Source organism: Telmatherina bonti, assembly GCF_933228915.1.
Source record: "Telmatherina bonti genome assembly, chromosome: 19".
Lineage (NCBI taxonomy): Eukaryota > Metazoa > Chordata > Actinopteri > Atheriniformes > Telmatherinidae > Telmatherina > Telmatherina bonti.
In genome coordinates, this window is record NC_136617.1 from 23,282,337 (window position 1) to 23,304,291 (window position 21,955).

The following is a 21,955-nucleotide window of genomic DNA, read 5'->3' on the forward strand; positions in this document are numbered from 1 at the left end:
TTTGTTGACATGTTACATAAAATAAACACATGACAACTACAACCCCTCTTCCTCTTACTGATCCCTTGTGCAAAGCAAGTAAAGATATAAACATATCAGCAATATTTTTGACATACACAAATATCTCAAAAATGTGTTATTGGCTGGTTTTCTCTATTACACTCTTTATAATTGAGGTTTTAGTGCATTTGAACAATAAATCTTACAGGTGAGATGCAGATTGGCACGTTAGGAAAAACAATTTAAAAAAAAGGAAAAGTTTGGAAAGGCTGCTGGTGTTTCTGGTCATAAATTTAGTGCCTCGGCCACTTTTCTCTCCTCAGGAATACCATTTACCTAGCACAAATGCAAGAAGAGAGAATACAGCTGAGTGGTAAACACTGTTTTGCCTGAAATAACCTTATGACACAGACCTTGAATGAATTTCATCATTATTTCTCTCCACATGAGCTTACAGAGAGCTCCACCTACCTCCAGTCTTCGAAATGTTGACATGACATAATTATCTCCTTGGTTGGCAGTAAACAGAGAGAGCAGCTGGTTAGTGCTTCATGCAACTGATGGCCATGCTCACAGGAGGGCGCTCTAACGCCAACGTCTCATGCAGGAGTTGACTAATTGCAGCTGGAGGCTTTCATTGCTTAGTAATGTAGAAGGGACAGCTTGTTAGCCATGCAATAAAGTTAAAATTTTATAAAGAGATGTATATGTACTAGGTAATGAACTATAACCTACAGACATTTTTTCTTTACATTAGACAATAAATAAGGAATATAATAATGCAAAGCAGAGCGACACAAACATGCAGCTGCAGACATGCATTATGGTTTTTTTTTCTAGAAGCATTTAGAAGCATCTTTGTTTGTTTGCCGCATCACATTTTATACACGCAGATGAAGTAAGGCAGAGTGCATCTACTATAACAGGAAAACACAAACCTGATGGTCGCTGCTGTGGTATCGTAATCTGGTTTTGCAGATTCCTGAAACCATAAACATTGGTTGATGATGTGGTAAACATATACAAAATCTGGTGCTTTCATGTCTAAGTATGCTGTTCTTATATTTCAAGCTCATTAAGGGGAAATCATGGGACAGCTTGAAACCCTTAAGCTGTGGTCTTGCTTTCTGGCGCTTTAACTGGAAACACTGAAACAAGATAAACCATTAATGGTATTGTTTCAAAACCTATTTCATCATACTATATCCTCTAACCCTCATAACTGTGTGGCTAATGAACATATCGTACATGTTTTCTCTGCAACCTTGAGCATGTGAAAGACAGCTTATAAGTCCATTTCATAATTTTCTTCTCCAAACAACCAAACCCTTTACTCACGCCTGAGTCTGCATAAGGGGCATGCTGGTGGTCTCATAGTTGTCGGGGTGGATGGGCGGCACCACCTCGCCGCTCACTGGGTTGAAGACCGGCAGGGTGGACAGAGGCCAGGAGATCTCACGGTTCTTGGACATGCTCCGCAGCTCCTTGGTGGACTTCTGGATGGCGCTGTGGTGAACCAGCTGGATGCTGCAGAATGGAGAAGCAGTGAATTTGCATTGTACAGTGTCATGTTTGGCTTAATTGAACTCATCCTGTGAGGGGGTTTCCAATACGTTTGTGCAAGCTCAGCATGAATCTAACGTCTATCTTCATCAACTGTGATCTTTTAATAGTCCAAAGTTATTACCACTATCTGCATTAACTCCCTACAGCTGGTCAATAAAATTTTCAGCAGCTCACGGGATGGATGATGTCAACACACACATATGAGACTATGAATGGATAGGAAACAGCCATCAATGACAACAGAAATAACAAACCAAGGGGAGGGAAAGGAACGGAGACGGACCAAAACAAAAAGGAACACAGGAGAGGTAAAACACTTACTCTGGTGTTTGCATGTTTCTTTTTTCCCTAGAAACAAAACAAAATGGATGAATTAAAATACTAATATTAATAGTTGAAGCAACATCTACACACACATGAATGGACTGCTGCATAAAGACAGGGTGGAGATGGAGTGGAACATTGAGCAAACAAGGGGGCACGTCTCTCCCAGCCTGTAAATGAGGATTTAACATGGATGAAATGATAATTGATCTTGCGGTCCAAGATGTGCATGGCAACATGAGAAAACTGCGACATACTGATGAGGAACTTAATATACATGGACTCCAATACTGGGTGGTAATGACAAGCTGCAGGTTCAGACCAGATTATCCTACTTCTTACCGAGCCCTTCTGTGTTTATTACGTCTCAAAAATTCTCAAGTAACACTTAAATTGCTTTCCCCATGTTGATCAGGGTGTTTGGTGCGATATTAGCGCATATATATGAATTCAAATACACTTACACCCCTTCCCGTTTGCAGCACATAATGTAGCCGAGGATGAAGAAGAGGACTAGCGCCACAGCGGATGGGACAGCCAACGTGATGAGGAAGTCAGAAAAGTAGTCCCGGCTCTTTAGGAACTCAGATGGGGGGTTGTACTCCCCAAAGTCAGGCAGAATCCCCGTACCAGGGTCAGGGCGGGTGATGTAAACAGGAACTACTTTGTTGATGTCAACCTAAAAAAGATAAATAAGCATTTATTCAAAATTTATACATGCATATTGTGCCATTAGAGTGAAATGTAATGACAGGCTGTTTAAAAGCAAGGATCATAGATATGTTTTCTCCTTACTTCCTCATCAGAAATCTACATTTTTCAGTGAATCAGTGGAAGAGCAGGCTCACCAGGGAAATCTTACACCAGTCGATGTGAAACTGAGCTCTGAATTTCTTATCGCAGCTGATGACAGGCTCCATCTCCTGACTGCAGCGCAGCTGGTTGTGTGGGTTTTCCACCTCCCGCAGGCACGATGAGAAGGGAACATCAGCACCAACCATCACATAAACACTAGGGAGAGGAGGAGATGGAGAGAGGCAGAGAAGAGGATGGAGTCAGTCGACATATTTCTGCTCCAATGATTTTTCTTCAAGATGCTTTCATCTTCTAAAACATCAGCATAAATCTTTGATGCACAGTTTACGGCAGCTCGTGTGGGCTTTTCCCATCCAAACTAAATGGGCTGCCAGAGAAGACAGCCAAGTTTTTTTTTAAATCTAATTTACAGTGAAGTGAGAATCCCAAAGGCCCCAGTTAAATAAAATTTAACCACTGGGAGGGTGGGCTGAAAATGCACACAGCTGGTTTGATTCGGGAGGTGAATTCATCAAAAGAGTTCAACCTCATTCCTAAATCCTAACGTTATTTCAGTTTGTAACAAAGCAAGTATGGTACAAGCAGATGAGGAATCGAGGAAAACGTAATCCTGAACTGTTAAGATAGGTCCTCACCCTTCTTTCAGGTTGTTGATCGGCAGGGGCACACGGCCCCCACGGTCCAGTGCTGAGGTAATGTTGATTGCGTTGAGCCGCTCAGGCTGCCATACGTTTTTCACCGCGCCCAGGAAGTCTCCCAGCACCTCGCTGGCCAGCATCTCCTCCACATTCATGTTTTTGATGTAAAATTCAGCTTGGTATGGCAGTGGGAACTCTGGAAGAGTGGGAAAAAAAAAGTGAAAACAGAGGGAAAAAAAGTTGTGAAAATGAAAATGAAGATGTACAAAGCTTAACAGTCTCCCATAAACCTGAGTACAGAAGAATAACACCACACTTCACTGTTATTACCCTTTTATTAGACAGATTTAAGTATCCAGAAGATGTTGGTGTCTGCACTCTGCTTTTTATTATACTTTGGACTTCTCGGGCCAGATGGCAGATGACATCACAGCACAGGGAGAGTGATGTCACAATAATGCAAACAGCAGCTGAGCTTTTTCCCGATTTACTCCATATTATGATGCATGTACCATGACTGGTCAGCAAGATAGCAAGCATATTTGCAGAGGACGTGTAGACATCAGAACAATAGTTTTCTACTAAAAGGTTTTTAGTCAAGACAAAAGAAAACAAAGGTGTTTTTCTTTTTCTGCACCAGCAACAACATATTCTTCATACTGAATGCAATACTCCCTGCTTCTTTATTTTTTACATGAAGCAGATAAATATGCAGAGCCAACAACAGCCTGCTTGGAGTTTTGAGGAAAGTCTTTTATAGGCTGAAATGAATTTGACTGTAGACAAAAAATATAATAAAGAAGTCTATTTCATGAACTCCTGACCAATGTCTTTAAAGGAGGAGTATGTAAGATTTTCAATATTTTCTAAATAAATTAACTAATAAAATAACTAGAATCATAATTAGATAGTTTTTTTTAAACATGTAGGTTCCAGTCTGTCCATATTTGATGCGTTATTAAATTACAAGTTTAATTGATGACAAATGACAAAAAGCACTTTTTTTTTTACTGGTAGGCAAACATTTAAGAAGGATCTTTGTCATTAATTAAACTTGTGATTTAATAACACATCAAATACGGACAGACTGGAACCTACATGTTTTAAAAAACTATCTAATTATAAATGTAGTTATTTTTTTAGCTAATTTATTTTGAAAATATTGAAAATCTTACATACTCCACCTTTAATAGGAGAATATGAGTATATATATAGTTTGTACAAGCTGTGTGAAACAGTTTTCTCTTGTTGTAGAAACACCCTCTAATTAAGATCATGTGAGAAAAACAGCTACTCTATGAAAGTTGTAAAAATTACTAAATTACTAAAAATTACTAAAAGAAAAACCATTTCAATTATGTAAAATGATCTTTTTAGACATGAATTGATAATCCAAGGCTGATAAAAGTAATCAAAGCCATCCCTTTTCCTGAGAAGCTTTTTGCTGAGTCCAAGTACCGAATGTGCCTTCAGGATTTAATCAGCAAAGTTGCACAATCTGATCTCCATTAGCTCTAAGCTATCATGCCGGTGCCTCTTACCTTCTGTAGCCATGATGTTTATGACCAAGTTGTGCCGTGCCGTCTCGAACGTGCGTCTGTTATAGGCAGTAATCTGCAACACATAGGGGTGAAAGTTTAAACCCAGATCAGTTCAGCTTACATGGCAGCAGCTCTCCGGACAAGGCTGAGCAAGATCCACAACGAAAGGTTCTGTACTCAGCTGAGATACTGTAAAGAGGCACATGAGCACCGTAGCTCATGGGGGACTGTGCGAGCATAAAATGCAAAGAAGAATTCAGGTATGAACATGGGACTTTTAAAGAAAACAAATCAGCTGGGCTCAGGAAAATCCTTTTAAATGTTTTTGTTACCTTAACTACACTAAACTACATGATCATGTAAATCACTTTAAAAAAATTCTGATCAAATAAATGTATTGCTCATTTTTTAGTGCAAAACGCACCATGGGATTTCTTTCCTTGCCAACAACAAACAGAAGCACAAATGTCTCTGAAAATGGTCCAACTGCTGACCTCTATGACAGTGTGCTTGCCAACATGCTCTGCAGTGGGAGAGCCATAGAGCACGCCATCGCTGTACTGGGTTCTCTGGATGTAGCGCAACCAGCCTGGCCTGTCGGGGAAGCCCATCAGGTTGGTGTTGAAAGTGATTGGGTCATTGCTGGCATCACCTGTAGACACAACGGTTAACTGAGGAATGGTCCAGTGACTTGTCATGGGTCAGCATCAGTTGTTTACACCAACACTTTTGGATGCAATCTGCCGATTCATTGCCAACAGCAGCAAAACAGTTTCCTCTAATGAAAGATGAAGCATAGCTGTGCAGTCTATCATCATAAATGCCGTCTTACAGAAATCTTTTAATGATATTTAGAAGATCCAATTTATCTATACCATTTAATTGGAACATCAAAAGTGGTAAACATAAATGTTGTAGTGTCCTACCTGATTTGGGATAAGGGGGAAATTCTCCTTTAAAGTGCTCTCTCTCCAGAACATGGACAAACAGCACTCCTGCGGATGGGTAGACATTATGGTCCGCGTGCGACCTTGACAAGATGGTGACCACTGAAAAACAAATTTAGGAGAACAGAAACTGAGCTTCTGATTGCTGAGCAGTTCATTTTTGTGTGTGTGTGTTACACAACATTCAACAACCTGTCCTCAGCACTGCATGAAAAGAAGCTTCACATATGGACGAGTGCATAATGAGAAAAGGATGAAGGGAAACACTCGAACTTATTAGTTTCTAGAAAGACTACCATCTATACATGGAAATATAAAAGACTAAGAAACAACAGATATGAGTCATCCAGACTCTTTTATGCCCCCCCCAAACTTCTCTCTATACTCTCTGTTTAGCCCCGCGGTAGCACAAACATTTAGACTTCATTAATCTGAAGTATCAAAAGAAAAGTGGAAGTTGTAGCAGAAGAGTCTATAAAATGTAAGCATGGAGATATGTTATCAGTCCCTCTCCCCTCAGTTATGTCTCTCTCTTTCACTTCTCCGACTCTATTGCCTCCTCTTTCACCCGTCGACTCTTAACCTCACACATTTTTTTGCTCTGCTGCTTCAGTTCTCACTTTTTTCCACCCTCTTTCGCTCCCGCAGTAGGTGGGAACTCAATTTTTAATCACCATGGGAGACTGAGTGTACAAGAAAGAAGTGGAAGGGGCAGAGGAAAAAAGGAGATCTGTAGTATGAAGTAAAAGCAGGTTTGATCTGTTCTTGCCTGCAGACACACAACTGCAGATACATTAAGCAGCCCGGAGAGAGGCCGGGAAAAGCTTTGTGTGCATTTGTGGATTTGCTACTGGAAAAAATCTGACAGATTCTCAAATTTTTTAACTTTTTTTTTTTTTATTCCTCTCAGTGGCATCAAACCTGCATGTGCCACACCACTGTTCCACTTCTGCACTCTGAAGCGTGAACAGCAGCCAGTTTCCAAGGAGAGTCCAGTGAAGAGTTTAATAAAGCAGGATTTACGTTTTAATCTGTGCCCATGAAAAGGGAAGTCAGTATGAGACGTTTGGCTGTTATCCATTAGATTACCAGGGTTAAAAAAAAAAAAAAAAAAGATTAGGTGACACAGTAAGATTAAAATATGTATTATGGCATCAAAAAGTCAAAAATCCCTGATTATAATGACAAAAAAAAATCCTCATATATATGTTAAAACTAAATTACAGCCAGAAACAGAGATACTGACCTAGCCATATGTCTGAGGTCCCCAACGACTCAGTCACAGCTAGGTACAATCAATAGCATTTAGCAGTCTCTAAATGTGGTGTCGCTTGAGCAACCTGAGGTTATCTTCCACATATCTTTTCAAGGAACCAGCCGAGCATGACTAATCCACACAATAGCTCTTCTGGCTGAAACTACTGCACCCAGGACATTAAGATCTGGGTTATGTGGAGACCAAAAATAAAACCTCATTTAGTTTCAGGAGACCAGTTCCTGAGCGAGGACCTCCGTCGATCTGCACTTTCAATGTGTGCTCAAATTTTATTATCTGACCCATTGAGTATCTGCAATTCTTCAGCACACAAAGGAGTGTTTTCAGATGCTTCAAGGTCAAATGCTGGCTACCGTGTTCTGCTCAGAGACCAGCGAATGTGGCGTAAACATTTCTGACAGGTACAGAGGTGAGAAGACAAAAGGAATTTTAGTGAGTCCAGATGGCTTCCTAACAGATTAAAAAATCATTTATGGCATTTTCGCCCATCATCATTCAATCTATCATTGAGCAGAAATCATTAAGGCTGAACACGCACTCGGAGCAAACTTATGTTAATCAGTCTAGCTCACAGATTCCTGTTGCGTTTCACCTCCACATTTTGTAGTCAGCTTTATCCAGACAGCAGCCAGTAATAGCGAAAGATCACTGACTAAGCCACACACAGGAACCACGAATAAAATCAAATCTGCTTATTTGTAGCAGGATAACTCTGCTCGGCTTTCTTAAGATGATGAGCTACAGTGTTCAAACTGTACAAACAATACATCACCAATTAAAGGTTAATGCTAAAGTACACACTTAAGATTAACCTGTTGGCTTCTGCTTTGGGTCAAACGACAGACTACATGTGCTTGATACTATTAAGCTATGCTTTCTAACAGCTCGGTTCAGAAACAACCAATTAAATAATAGCAAAAAATCTGGACAAATTCATACACTTTTTGAAACAGATACACAGCAATGACCTGACATGGTAGATCACTAGCAGACTGAGTAAAAGATGAAAATAGCTAACTACATTTTACGCTTGACTTTGGACTGGAAGGAAAGATGCTTTGTAACCAATTAAGACCTGAGGCAAGCTCTACACGTGTATGCAGGTATGCTTGTGTTTCTTATCAGGTACTTGGTAGGTTGCTGTTGGCTAATGGATCCAGTTAGCTTTTAATAAGCCGATGCAAAAAAGAAAAAAAAACAAACAAAAAAAAACAAAAAAACAAGGGAAGGGTGTCCTTTAGTTCTGTTGAATCAGGCTCATTTGCACATGTAGCCCAAGTCAGGAGGAATGCATGTGCTTCTTTGGTGCGTAGCAGGGAGGCACAGACAACAAGGATTGCCACTGTTTGGTATCCTGCCTGTGATGAGCTGGAGCTTTGTCATTCTAATCTCAGACATGGAAGTGAAAGTAGCTTGCCTTGCAACAAGCAGAAGACAACAGCTAAAGGAAAGCAGTGGACACGAAACAACTACTTTCGTCCTGTCACACTCCATAAAGGTAAGGGAGCTACTGAATTGTTCAAAGTAATATTTCAAAGTTTCAAAGAAGTGTGACAGATATCAGCAGAATGTAAATTAGACAGGATAGCCCTATTTCTCTCAGAGCTACGTTAAAGTCTATTTGAAGCAAAAAGGTTTAAAGAAGATTTAATTTATTTAACTAGTTACAGCAAGCAAAAAGCCCAGCAGATAACTCCAAACAATGATGGCAGCATTACTGGAGAACAAGCTGAGAGTGTCACTGTGTTATAACAGGGGGGAAGGGGACAGCGGGCAAACACATAAAACGTACCACTGCACACACCCACTCACCATCTTTGTACATGGCTTTTCTGTGCGTCAAGACCACGGACTGCTCCACATGGACATTTCTCTCATGTAAAGCGTTGTGTGTAGCGTCATAGGCATGCACAATGTACACTATGATCAATAAATAGAGGCACGCATGAAAGGACGTCTTTGTAAGGCTTTTTGTTCAATCCTCATACATAAATATAAAACAGTCTACATTTCTAATATGCAATTAAATTTATCATTAATAACAATTAATCCTGTTTTTTTTTTAAGAAATTGCAGAGAGGCTGTAGAACTTAAATGTTATGAGAGGTGGAAGTTTTCATAAGTGTTTTGTTATTTTGTCTTAAGTTTGCTTCAAATTTAAGTGATGTTTTAACACAGCAAGTAAAATCTGGCAATTAAACAAACCTCATGCTCTAAGCACAGGAAATAAGCACATACATCACAATTCGTTAAATAGAAATCGGCCACTTTTTGTTTTTGTGTGTCCTAATACATGTTAATGTGCTCTGTGTTTTAGCTGCCAATCCGACCATGTGCATGTGATATTGTGTATAAGAGCCTGCTGCGAAGGGCTTTTCTTTACTGACTAAGCTGCATTCTTTAACAAGAGGGATTCTGCCTTAGTCTTTGAAGGGATCAATGTGAATTTTCACTTTTAAGCTTTAGCTGTGTTTGTTTTGAGCTGAGAAATTATCAACAATGATATAATGAACCAATAATATATAATGATCCAATCACTTTGATTTCAATAAATAACCTTCTAAAATATGATTATAAAAATATTACCCTATGACACTTTACGTTGCCTAAAACTGCTCAGTAGATACTACTACTCCTCCTACTACTATAATAATAATAATACATTTAAAAAGAATTCAATACAAAAGTAATTTAATACAATTGTTTGTCACATTTGACCAGTAATAATAAAAAATATGTTCAATGACCAAGTTTTGTTTTTCTTTTAGAATTCCATATAAAGACATCAAAGCTTCCTGGCTGAAAATATGAAGCAAAAAACATATTAAAGATGGAACAGATAATGACAAGCACCATTTATAGAGAAGACATGATAAAAACTAGAGTGTAATCTTAGTAAAGCAGCTATTGACACAATATATCAGTTATAGTGTGCAGGTTTTGTTGCGTTTGTGTCTTGGAAAAAGGATAACTTTAGCTGCTTCACTTGTATTTTACAGGTAATTAAGGATTAATAAAATGCACCTGACGTACACATAAGCAGAATATAACGACTGAATAAGTGGCAACGATAGTATTATCTCCCACTGAAATGTACGCAATTGTACAAAAACGAACAAGTAATTGTGCAGAAATATTTCCCGTGCTCGTTTCGTGTAAAGATCTAACAGATGGTAGCAATTTTTCCACGCGTCCTCCTCAGCCTTGTGGAAAAAATTAGCAATGCAGCTAAACAGCAGCAAGCTAACTGGCTAGCTCGCTAGCAGCTGCATCAAAGCCAAACGGGTTATAATGACGCGTGATTTTCGGGCCAAATCGATACGTACCCGTTACGAGCCACACCGCGACAGCTGCAGCGGACATGGTGCAAATCATCCTCGTAAATCTTACATGAGAAAGGTTGTTTTATCTAGTCGTCACTGGGTTTGACAGCCATAATAATGAGCATCCTGCTGCTCTCTGCTGCATTCCTTCCTCCGCCTCCTTCCTTCCCTGGAACCAGCACGACTTCTCATTGGCTGAACATCTGGATGGAAAAAGATGGTTGTCTGGTAAAAAAAAAAAAAAAAAAGGGGGGGGGGGGGGGGGGGGGGGAGGCAATACACGAAATAGAGAAAGATGCACCACGCCTTTAGTAAATGTGTTGGTATGATGTTAAAGCGGTTGTGTTTGGGCGGCTGTCTGTGTGTGTGCCTGCTCCCTGTAATCTGACAGATGTTATTTCAGTGGTCCTGTGGGACTGCATCTCATTACGGCTTAATCCTGTTCCTTCACTGTCTTGTTCATTTTCCCCTTTACATATATATATATATATATATATATATATATGTGTGTGTGTGTGTGTGTGTGTGTGTGTGTGTGTGTGTGTGTGTGTGTGTGTGTGTGACACAACCTCCATCACCTTACCACAGCTTGACCTCTTGTGCACAGCTGAGAGAGGGCAGAGGCTTGTTTGAAAAGTCTGCTCCAATCTGTCCAGACCCCCTGCGGAGACTGTCTTGATAAACAGATGGTCATTTTTTTTGCCCCCCCCCCCCCCCCCCCCCCCCCCCGGTTCTCAGTCAGATCTGCTGAAGTGCTTCAGGACCTTTAATTCACCAATTATGCTCCTTTGATACTGTCAACAAAGATGGCTTTTTTTATCTTGCAGAAATGTTTCTTGATACTGGCTAACATGCTGACAGGGATCACTGAATGGTTCTTGTTTGATATATTCTGATGTAGTTCTGATTTCTTGGCGCCATCTGTGGCGATCAAGATGATGCCAAGGATCTTTGGTGTTCTGCAGTGTGAGTCTATTTTTTTACCCTCCCTTTTATTCCCTTAAGATTATTTTTAGGTTGCTTAGCAACATCCTCATATAGCCTGTGTTTGGACTGAGTATGAATGTATCACAACAAACACTATGCCTGAGGAGGATGATTCATAGCAATAAGTGAAGGTGAAAGCACTGCATTTTTGTTCTGGCAAGAACCGAGGAGAAATGTTGACCAAATGTGTCAGATCTGATGATTTAACTTATTTTAGTCAAAAACTCAACCGATCATAGTCACCTATATATTAATGGATTGGTGTGTTTTAGCGACGGGCTAAATGTGAAAAGGCTAAATGCACATTATAGACAACAAAAAAATAAATCATATGTATAATTTATTTTCTATATTAAGTATAGCTGTATTGAAAAAGAATCTGGATGTTTGTAAGCAAAAATGTTGCTCTTTGTGAGGGAAAAACACAAACACTAAAACCACATTTTCTTTAAGGGAGTGCAGTTTGTACTAAGAAAGCTGTACAGTGGTCTAGATTTCATGATCACATATGCTTTTTATGAAAACATAAAGCTTTAAATAAAGCTCAAATACTTGACTCAGATTTATTAGGGATAAACAGGTTATCCTTTCATGTGTTACACAATTTTTCTTTTGTTTGTTTGTTTTTTTACAAATCCTTACTTACTTAGCTGCTTCTAACCATGCATACTCATATCTAGGTTTGGGCTTATGATATACATGTGAAAGAAACAATGCACGTTATTCTTGAAAATATCACAATCAAGGTTTGTGAGCATAACCCTTCATTGCAATGTAGACAAAGCTTCCCTTTTTCTTCTGTCTCATCACATGAGTTTAGTCCTGTGCTTTGGGGTGACTGTTGACTCTTAGGTGAACCAACCAGTAAGAATTTTAAAATTAAACCTTTTAGTATGGTATTGTAAAACAGAAAATATTATTAATATGAGGCGTAGAACTTCGATTTGATGTTAAGACTATATGTTAAAAGATTTCTTTGTAAAGAATGGACCATTTTAGAACCATGCTATTAGTATTGTGGTACAAACAGCTCGTCACAAGGGGGCTACAAGGCCTTACATCAACATGAATCACAGTAACGTGGACTATCTCTTCATTTTCCATGCTATAAAACATATATTTGCATTTGAAGTCTGTAGCTTCTGATCAGATTTTGGATCATGCTTCACACTATAACCAATATACTTCACATAAGTGAGCAAGAATAACACAGCAGTATATTGTTTACTCATGCAAAAGAGACTCAGTCCAATTAGACATTACACAATAACAGAAAATCACCTTTTAACCCAGCTTTTTAAGCTCATATAAGAGCAAGCCTGTAGTCTGTTGTAAATATTTCATGTAGAGATGATCATCTGCAAGCCCCTGAATTGCTGAGGAGTTTGCACAGCACATGTGAGGGTTCTATATAAGGTTTTCTAAATTAAGGTTTTATTCACATCAGCCCTTGTGACTCAAATCCTAGTAGGTTTACCTGGAGAAGATGGGAACATGTTATTCAAAAAGTTCACCTTGTTTTGCTAAATGCAGTGTGAAAAGCCAAATAATGTAAATAAGACCAAACCAATAGCAAAGTTTGCTTTTATTTAGCTAATTTGTACCGTTGAATTTATTTTAAAACTTAAAGGCAAATCCTAAAATGATTGTGAAATCTGAAGCCAAAAGTATCAGGATGAATTGGTAACTATATTAGCCCTGGTTTTACTTGGTATTAGAGCAATACCAAAATTAGCATTATCACCCAGCCTTATTAAAAAGTAACAGATAGAAATAAGTGTAAATTTTCTAAAATAAATCAATTTAAAAGTGCTTGAGTGGATGTAGATGTACTGTATCACATTGCAGCACTAGATTTTTCTCGCTACTAACTCTGAGGGGCCTCTTGCTGGTCCGCACACCACAGATTGGGAAACCCTCATTTAAACACATCCCACAGCATCAGAGTGGTCCTTGACCCTGTCCACCCCACCCAAAGCCCTCTGATGAACAATAAGCAGCCAGGGAAGTTACAGTTGCTGTGTGTTGGTATTTATGCAAGACTGCAGCTCACTGAAAGCCCCTCCGCGCAGCAGATTATCGGACCGAACCATTGCCGCAGTTCAGGTTTTTGCACCTGTCACATGACGCTTTACATTCGCAAATCACCGGCTATCAAAGCAGGAGCTCAATCTACTTTACTACAGCGCGGACGTATATCGGACGCTGCCGTCCAGCAAATGCTGCCACAGTGCAGCTCTCAGTGAGATGAGCTGCCAAACTGCACCGACACCCCTGTGCAACTGGCAGCATCACCCACTGCCTGCAATGGCGTTGTAGCGGCTCTAGTATGTCCCAGCGTTTCTATAGTGGCCATTCCGTCCGGGTTTATTTACAAGAGGCAGATAGAAATGTTCATTTCGACAGGTTTTACAACGATAACATCACCATTTTCTTCTCAGTTCACCCTCTGGATTCCAGTTTGTTTGCACCACGCGTTCAACGAAGCTGGAGCCATGAATGTAAGTCTTTTGTTTTTCTAACAGTGAAGCCACATCGCGGGTGTTTGTGGTAAACAGTTAACTTCTGCTACTTGAAATCACTTAGAATGGCTGATCATACACCCCCTCAGCCTCGTGCGGATTTACACACAAGGAAAATGTAAATAAATCCATTTGAAAGCGTTTCGGAAGGAGGAGGGGAACCTGAGCTGTCATGTTGTGTGCGGTGTGGCTGATGTGCGCTTGTTTGTCTGATCCAGCTGACTCAATGTTAAAGCCTCAGTTTGGTCTTTCTGCCTTTTCTTACCTGTGTAGTATCATCAACACTTGGTGTTCGTGAAGTTCAAACGAAGAAACCGTGTGCAGAAGGATTTCACATGTCCAGTGTGGTGAATGATGATTGCTGAACCAGGACATTTAGGTTTCAGTCACTGCTGTTGCATTTGCATAGATACCATACGGGGTCTGGTTTACATGAAATATTTAGAAATAAAAACAATAACAATAAAACTTATGTTAATGGACTCTCTGTGCCCCAGATGCTTGTTTTTTGTTTGTTTGTTTTCTGTCTCTAAAAAAAAAAAAAAAAAAAAAAAAAAACCCCAACATTTATTATATGATGCCTCATCTGTCTGTACCATATGCATTTGCAAACTTGCTTAAACATTATGGAATATAACATATATAACAATGGAATATTTAATCAGCATAGCTTTTTATTCAGTAATGCCTTTTTATGAAATTAGTTTTATATTGTCTGCAGAATTATATAAACACAAACATTGTTGTGCTCCCAACATTATTTTATCTGTAAGGTAAAGGTTGTAAATACCATTCGTGGATAAAAGTGTGTGTGCTCGTGTGCGCGCGTGTGTGTGTGTGTTTGGGGATAACATTTAGTTGAAAACACCATAATGTCAGTCATGGTTTGCGGAGCTGAGACATGTCACAGTTTCCTAAAGAAAACAGAGGGAGAGGAGAAACACAAGGAGAAGAATAAATCATGAAACAAGCATTTTCTTACAGCATAGCAACATTTTAAACCAAAAAAATTCACATCTTTGCGATCCTGTCTAGTGTCTGGTATTGATTTGTGAACACAAAGCATCATTAGAGTGTTGTTAGAGCATAAAAAGCTTTCATAAGTCAAGAATTCTCTTGATCCAAGAGAGTCCGCATCACAAATTAGCGTCTGAAAATCAGTCGCTCTCTGAGGTTCATCAAGGTTTGTGACCAACATATTTTACAAGTGTCGCTTTACTTATCAGAAACCACTTCTTTGATTAAGGGTGGCCATCAATTTTTTTTTTTTTTGTATTATCATGCTTCATGCTTGCTTGCATGTTTATCCCTTGTGAATTTACATCATGTAGCGTTAGAAAATGTGTCTATCATGAGGAAGAGTTCACTTAGCATAAGGTCCGTGGTTTGATGCATGTCTCCGTCTCTCCTCATCCTCAGACCAGATTCTGAATACTAAAGCTGCCCTGTGGTGTTTTCGCTACTGTATATACATAAAAAAAGGTTACAGGTGGAATAAAGCAGCACTGTGTGAATGGACGAGTGGTCAGTAAGGCCTGAGTAGCGCTATAGAGATGCAGTGTATTTACATTGTCTTTTCATCTCTGCAGGTGTAACTGGGTCTGAAGGATTTGGACCAAGTCATTTAGGCTCAATCGTCCCATGTTCTAATGAGGCCACGGCGATGCTGACATCTCCTCTAAATCCAAAGACATCATCATGCTGAAGACGGAGGCCTCGGGGGAGAGGACCAGCCTCCGCAGTGCCTCCCCCCACCGTAATGCCTACCGGGCTGAGTTTCAGGCGCTCAAGAGAGCCTTCGACCAGCCTCGGATTGATGGAGACTCAAAGCCCAAAGATCTTGAGCGGGTAAAGCAGCCAAGAGGCCGCCAGTATGGCGCCCACGTCAGTCGAATTAAGGACATGTTCATGCAAATGGGCTCGGAAAATGCAGCAGCTAAGACCAGGGGCCGTGATGACTCCTCGCCACAGAAGCTGGTAAAACCCACCAACTTCATCAATAAGGCTGATGGATCGGTGATAAAGCTCCAGCATTCCTCGTCAGCTGACAGGATTGGAGGTGCCGGGGCAAAGTTCTCAGAAACCAGGAAGCTGTTTGAGCAGCAGTCACGGGACCAGTCCCAGTCACCAGTCTTTCCCTACTTACGTGAAAAACGGGGCTCACATGAGCATCTTGATGACTGGCGAGGGGCGAAGTCCAACAGGGGCAGCACGGACTCCTTGGACTCCCTATGCTCCAGAACCGAGGCATCCTCACCAACTGTCAGTCAGCTTAGTGCCGTTTTTGAAAATGCCGATCACCACAGTCAGGGTGGTTCTTACAGAGGAGTCAGCCGACGAGCCCTGTACTCACCTGACGGATCCCTCCGCCAAGGAGGTGATCTCAGTGAGGATGATTCAAGACAATCTCCAATTCGTGGAACCTACCAGAACAGGATAGGTGGCAAGTTTCCTGCATCCTCATCCTCTGAGGACCTCCTGAGTCCAAGTCCTGGGGTGGAGACTTCAGAACCCAAAACAGAAGCTCTAAAAGAAAAAGAGGCCCAGGACAAAGCTGATGACACTTCAAAGGGAGACAGACAGCACTTGCCTGGAGTCACCACCAATGAAAGCCAAGTTAATGGCTCTTGTGAAGAAGATGAGAAACTCTCAGACTCAATTATGCATACCGATGACCAAGAGGTCTCCAAAGCCTCAGAGGCTACACATGGTGCTGAGATTACCAACAAGGATTTGAAAGATACTCCTGAGCCCATCGCAAGTCCACTGACCCAGGAAAGCAAAGAGGACAGGGATGCTCCTAAGGAAGACAAACTCTCTGAATTACCCGATGCGCAGAGGGAAGAACCTGAGGATGAATACACTGGCAATGAACGGGTCATTTTCAACGCAGATGGTGACGCCTGTTACCAGGGTTGGGGGGAAAGCTGCACAGATCCTGAGGATGACCTGTACGGTGACGACGAGGATATAGTCTACGACCCAGGCTCTGAGCTGACAGAGATTCCTGGTCTGCCAGATGAAAACAAAGAGGACATCCCCCCTAAGAGGAAGATTCGTTTCAGCACCGCTCCCATCACAGTAAGCTGGATGTTGTACTAAAGTGTTGTGGAAGCCTTAATTGTGTAAACACACAACACAATCCAACATAAAAGTCCCTTTTCAGCTCTTATCAAAAGTAGGTTAAAACAGCAGAGAACTAAAGCTGGGTTTGGAGCTTTCTTTCTGTGGGCGAGTATTTTTAGTTACTGTTGAACTACACATTGATATTACCCTTTGTCCTATTAGCATACATGTTTATGACTTTATATGAAAGGATCTTGCTTAGGATATTTCCAGATATTGCATGTTATCTGTGTGTATGTTAGCTGATGGAGAACTGCTCTCTGGGTATTGGACATGTTCACCAGCAGCACATCTGTGCATGTGTTAGTCATGCTGGTTCAACGCCCACGCAGTTTTCACACAAGATGCTGTGTTCGAGTTTCCTCATTCTGTCTTGCTTTTTTAAAATTCAGGACATTATTTCATGAGAAGATTTTGCATGTTAGGATTTTCTTCTTTCAGGATTTAGTGGACCTGTTGTCTGCATGGAATGTTTTGTTACACAGCAAGGTTACAATGGACTAAGTACATGTTTTTCCAGGATAGAGAAAGGTGGTAATTACAACACCGTGGCATGTGTTGCATCTGCCTCTTAGTGTTTTGATGTTGTTTTCAGCTTTGAGTTGGACACAATGCAGCCAGTGTTTTTTTGTGGACTGGAGAGATGGATTTGGGAAGATTATGGGAATTTTTTTCCAGTCTTTATCCTCAAGTATTTAGAACCACTGTGCCTAACATATGTATAAGTAAACAACATGCTTTACATGAATGTTCTGTTTCAAAATGTATGTTGCGTTAAGTTTGTCAGTTAAGTCTGTTTTCTGTGTGACACTCTCAGCCTGCTTATAGAATGGGAGTTTGTGTGTGTAAATGAGGACATGTCCAGTTTGTGATTGGAAACACTGCGTTAGAGATTATGGAACATATGTATAAGCTTTATATGGATAAAACACACATATCCCACAGGTTGTGAATCAATCCTATTAACATGTTATAGTGAACCCGAACAATTAGCCCAGTTATTCTGAGGAGAAAATGTGATGTTGGCTAACTAATTACCCTGAACAGTCTCTGCACAGTTTGTCCTTTTGCTCTTTTGTCTTTGCCTCTCCGTCAGAATCCACAAGAGCCTGAAAACACACAAAAGCACATAAACCTCCACAAGCGTAGTCTTGTTAATCTAACTGTATAGCAGCATTTTGATCAGCCTTTCCATATCAATGACGACCAAATGTAAATATGAGATTACACTGCCATACCATTACACTAAACACAATGTCTGTTTTGGAAGGAACTATCACTGATACAAGTTTATATATCAAAATATCTCTTGAATCTTATCACTGATCAGTGAAAGGTAGTTTATTTTTTCATAATTTTGGGACTTTTACCAAACACTGCACTGAACTGCACAGCTTGTTGTCCCAGTTAGCTTGAACAAGCAGAGTGTGCTCCTCTGTTGTTGTCTGTCGTTTCAGGGCTTCTGTTTTCAATGAAAAGGACCGCCGCTCATTCATCATATAGAATGTTAAAGAAGGGATCTGCCCCCAGCCCTTTCACACAAGCTTATGCCTAATTAGACATGCACCCCTCCCACCTCTTCATCATACCTCCCCTCTCCTCTCAGCACACGAAGAACAAACAGGGTTCTGTCTTTTGTTCGTCTGTGTAGTGAAATACAAAGCTATTTTTCTCAGCCTTCAGACCAGCACGGGTCCAGTTTGACCTCCTGTGGGAGTGGACTGGGAGGTTTTTAATGATAAAATGGCTGTATTATACTGCATACTCAATGTTTTTTTATTCTTTTTTTGTCAAACATATATTATCCCTGCCAATTCTGTCTTGTAAAGCGGATAAAGCATTACAACGTCACTGCTCTAAAAGCCTGTTTACAAGTCTTCATGGTAGCCACAGCAAAATACCCCACAATCAGCTTTTGGCAGTACTTTGTAAACATTTGCATGTTTTATTTTATTTATATATTTATTTATTTATTTATTTGGAAACAACTTACAGGCCGGGATAATAAAAATAAGCTGATTTATTTGTTAGTATTAAATTTAAGTAATGTTTTTTGGGTCACTGAAAGGGAAATTAGGTCTGTTTCACCTCTACAGTAATCATAATTTTTCAATGTTGCCCTGCAAATACATCCAAATATGCATGCTTATAACGCAAAATGCACTGATTTTAATCACCAGTTGGTCAAAACCAGTCCTGTTTACTTATCACTAAAACTTTTTTTAAACCCTTGGATTCTTTAAGTTTCTTCCAAGCCGCAACCTCCGGTGGTTAAAAGTGAGGCCTATGTGGAAGTGTATAAAACTGCAGTTCCCCCTTCATCCGCTAGGGCCTGGCTGCAAAACAGTGCAAATCCCCATAGACTCCCATGTTAAAAAGACCAACTTCACGGCAGAAATAAACATATTTACAGCCTGGTTCAAAAATCTATTTTTGGTTTATAGATCAGGTTTACCTTCATGACAACTGTGGGAGGAGTGAATTTTTTTTCTAACTCGCCCGTTTAAATATAATTCAATCTCAAAGTTCAGCATATTTAGGGGTGTGTCCTCTTGATTGACAGGTACCAATCTCTGGCTTCAAGTAAAAAGAACGTAGAACAACCGTGGTTTTTAGCCGGTTAACAACGCGACTTAGCTTTAGCCCGCTTACCTCCGTTAGCTGGCTAGCTCCTGTTATCTCCGGGTCAGCTCTGTTAGCTTTTAGCTACAGAAAGCTCGGAGTTCGCTCAATGTCAATCATCCACCATGACGCTCACAGCCCCCTTCTCAGCTCCACCTCTTTGCCCATATATGTATTTTCCAGGCGAGACGACACGCATGACGCTGCCAAGATGGCGACGGTAGGAACCGCCCACGGAGCTTCAATTCAGCTCTTCAGAAACCTATGGGTGATGTCACGGAAGCTCCGTCCATCTCTTTATATACAGTCTATGTTTTCTGCTTAAAAATGTTGTTCTTGAACATATAAGAACATGTTGAGCAAAAGATGCTATACTTTCTGAAAAACCAACCTATTTTAAAGATGTAGGACAGTTAACCTTGCCTACATTAAATACAGTCCCACAGAACTGCTTCTCTTTTAGCTGTAAACCACAGCTGTAACATCTCCACCGACCCACTAAGATCCGACTTTGAGCTACTAGACACAAGGCTGTCTGCGTTCTAGTGGGCACTAACCTACAGAAGAGAATCCGGTCTTATATTCACTGAAACTGCTGGTTTTATCTCTGACATCCGTGTAGTTGATTAGTGTGTGGCCAATAGATTAAAGTGCTAGCACTGATGTTAATTCAGTCTTCCGTCAGACTTTTGGTGTGTTGTTGTGAGTGTCCTCTGTGCAGCTTATACACCATGAATATAACATATTTTCTGAATATATCACTCACATCCCAGCCTGTGGACAGTTCCCTTGCTCAGGTTTTTAGGGTTTTCAGTTTTATTATCTTTAAGGCTACAAATTCCAAAGTTTTTAATTATCCCTTACTTGTTGTCACGTCTTTTTTTTAAATTATTTCAACATCCCAGGCAAGGGTCTGTTGCTGGGTCTGTTGCTGGTTTCTCTTGTCGTCCCCCCCCCCCCCCCCCCCCCCCCCCTCCCCCCTGCCATATACTTTTAGACTATACTTTTTTTTCCGGTCAACTGGATGCATTTTTATCAGACTAGATGTTGCAGTGTATTAACAGAATTAAGCAGATGTGATAAGTGGAGGCGGAGCACCAGTTAACTGGCCACTGCAATCAGCTGCTCCAGTCTGCATGTTGTCTGCTACTGGAGCACAGACACTGAGGTTGTGTCCATCATATTTTGCAGCTGCACCATTAGCGGGATGCTGAATATAATGGATCTGAGCTTAGAGCTATAATCAATATGATGGATGTGTGTCATTCCTCTTGTCTGCAGCAAAGCTTATGCAGATGTACCCAGATGCTTTGCTTGTCATGTTGTTCTTACTCCAAAAATATGCAATCGCATTGCATATTCAGTTTGTGGTTTTTAGAAAAACATGATGCACATGCGGGTTGATACACTGATTTATTTACCATTGCAGATTAGATTGCAGTGCAAACATTCTGTTTCTGTGTCCAAAACAACCAGCAACCACTCTGTTCTTTTGCATGAGTGTTTATTTGTCAGCTGCAGTTTTCAGAATTATTTACTTTTACTCTTTTACTTCACTGGAGCTTGTTGGAACATGGAGATAAACTTACTTATACTGAAAAACAGACAAAATACCAACCTACATTCACTCAGTGCTGTTGCTCAGACTTGTCAGGCATTAAAAGATGGATGTTTTTCTTGAGGATTTGAGAGCTCATTTGTCTGTCCTCAATTCAGTACATGGCTGCAGAGGCTCCCACAATGCAACTTCTGGCTTTACCCTCCCTTTATACGTGACAGCTCATCCAACAATTTTCTGATGTACACAGATCAACGGTAAACATGGAGGATTCCAGAGCATCTTTATCTGGAGCATGGCCTGCAATCCTATAAGGTCAACTCAGATTAGATGGCCTGTTGCCAGCAACTTTTTTTTTTTTTTTTTTTTTTTTTTTTTTGTTGCTCCATTTAAGACCGTTCTTGTTTCTGGGTGAGGATGAAAGTTTGCTCACAAATTTTGAATGAAAACCTTAAATGGTGATAAGAAACCCACATTTCCAGGGCTTAGTCTTCTTTAGTTTAGTCATGTATTATAGTTGTTACTGTTATGAGGGTGGGATCCCAAAATTCTCTATTATTTCATTTTCGTTTTTCTCTTTATCTTTCATTAAATGCATGATAGTTTGCAACACACATGATCACATATAAAAAATCTTCTGATGAGTAAATTCTCGATTTTCCTATGTAACTTTGTGAATCTGTTCATTGCAGAAGCAGCTTTTTAAGTT

General features: G+C 40.3%; 2 protein-coding genes across 5 annotated transcripts in view; one reads left to right on the top strand and one right to left on the bottom strand.

The window, feature by feature from the left end:
- Positions 1–33: 33 nt before the first annotated feature.
- On the bottom strand, positions 34–10,577 carry sgce (sarcoglycan, epsilon). Of its 4 annotated transcripts, none has more exons than XM_079258468.1 (12): positions 10,435–10,577; positions 8,921–9,028; positions 5,812–5,934; positions 5,380–5,537; positions 4,886–4,958; positions 3,342–3,540; positions 2,739–2,901; positions 2,355–2,569; positions 1,888–1,914; positions 1,339–1,527; positions 939–982; positions 34–336 (listed from the first exon to the last, which is right to left on the bottom strand). In XM_079258468.1, the coding sequence occupies exons 1-12, from the start codon at positions 10,481–10,483 to the stop codon at positions 320–322; spliced, it is 1,365 nt and encodes a 454-aa protein (XP_079114594.1). In that variant the 5' UTR covers positions 10,484–10,577; the 3' UTR covers positions 34–319. The 4 variants fall into 4 exon arrangements, with proteins under 4 accessions (XP_079114594.1, XP_079114593.1, XP_079114596.1 ...); XM_079258467.1 differs by lacking the exon at positions 34–336 and adding an exon at positions 368–640; XM_079258470.1 differs by lacking the exons at positions 34–336; positions 8,921–9,028 and adding an exon at positions 368–640.
- A 5,061-nt stretch (positions 10,578–15,638) lies between these two features.
- Positions 15,639–21,955, top strand: part of ppp1r9a (protein phosphatase 1, regulatory subunit 9A) — a gene marked incomplete at its 5' end in the record, with an annotated part of 48,425 nt that continues 42,108 nt past the window's right edge. The window contains one exon of the mRNA XM_079259221.1: positions 15,639–17,021. Within this exon, the coding sequence (XP_079115347.1) occupies positions 15,639–17,021 (1,383 nt within the window). The remainder of the gene's footprint in view (positions 17,022–21,955) is intronic.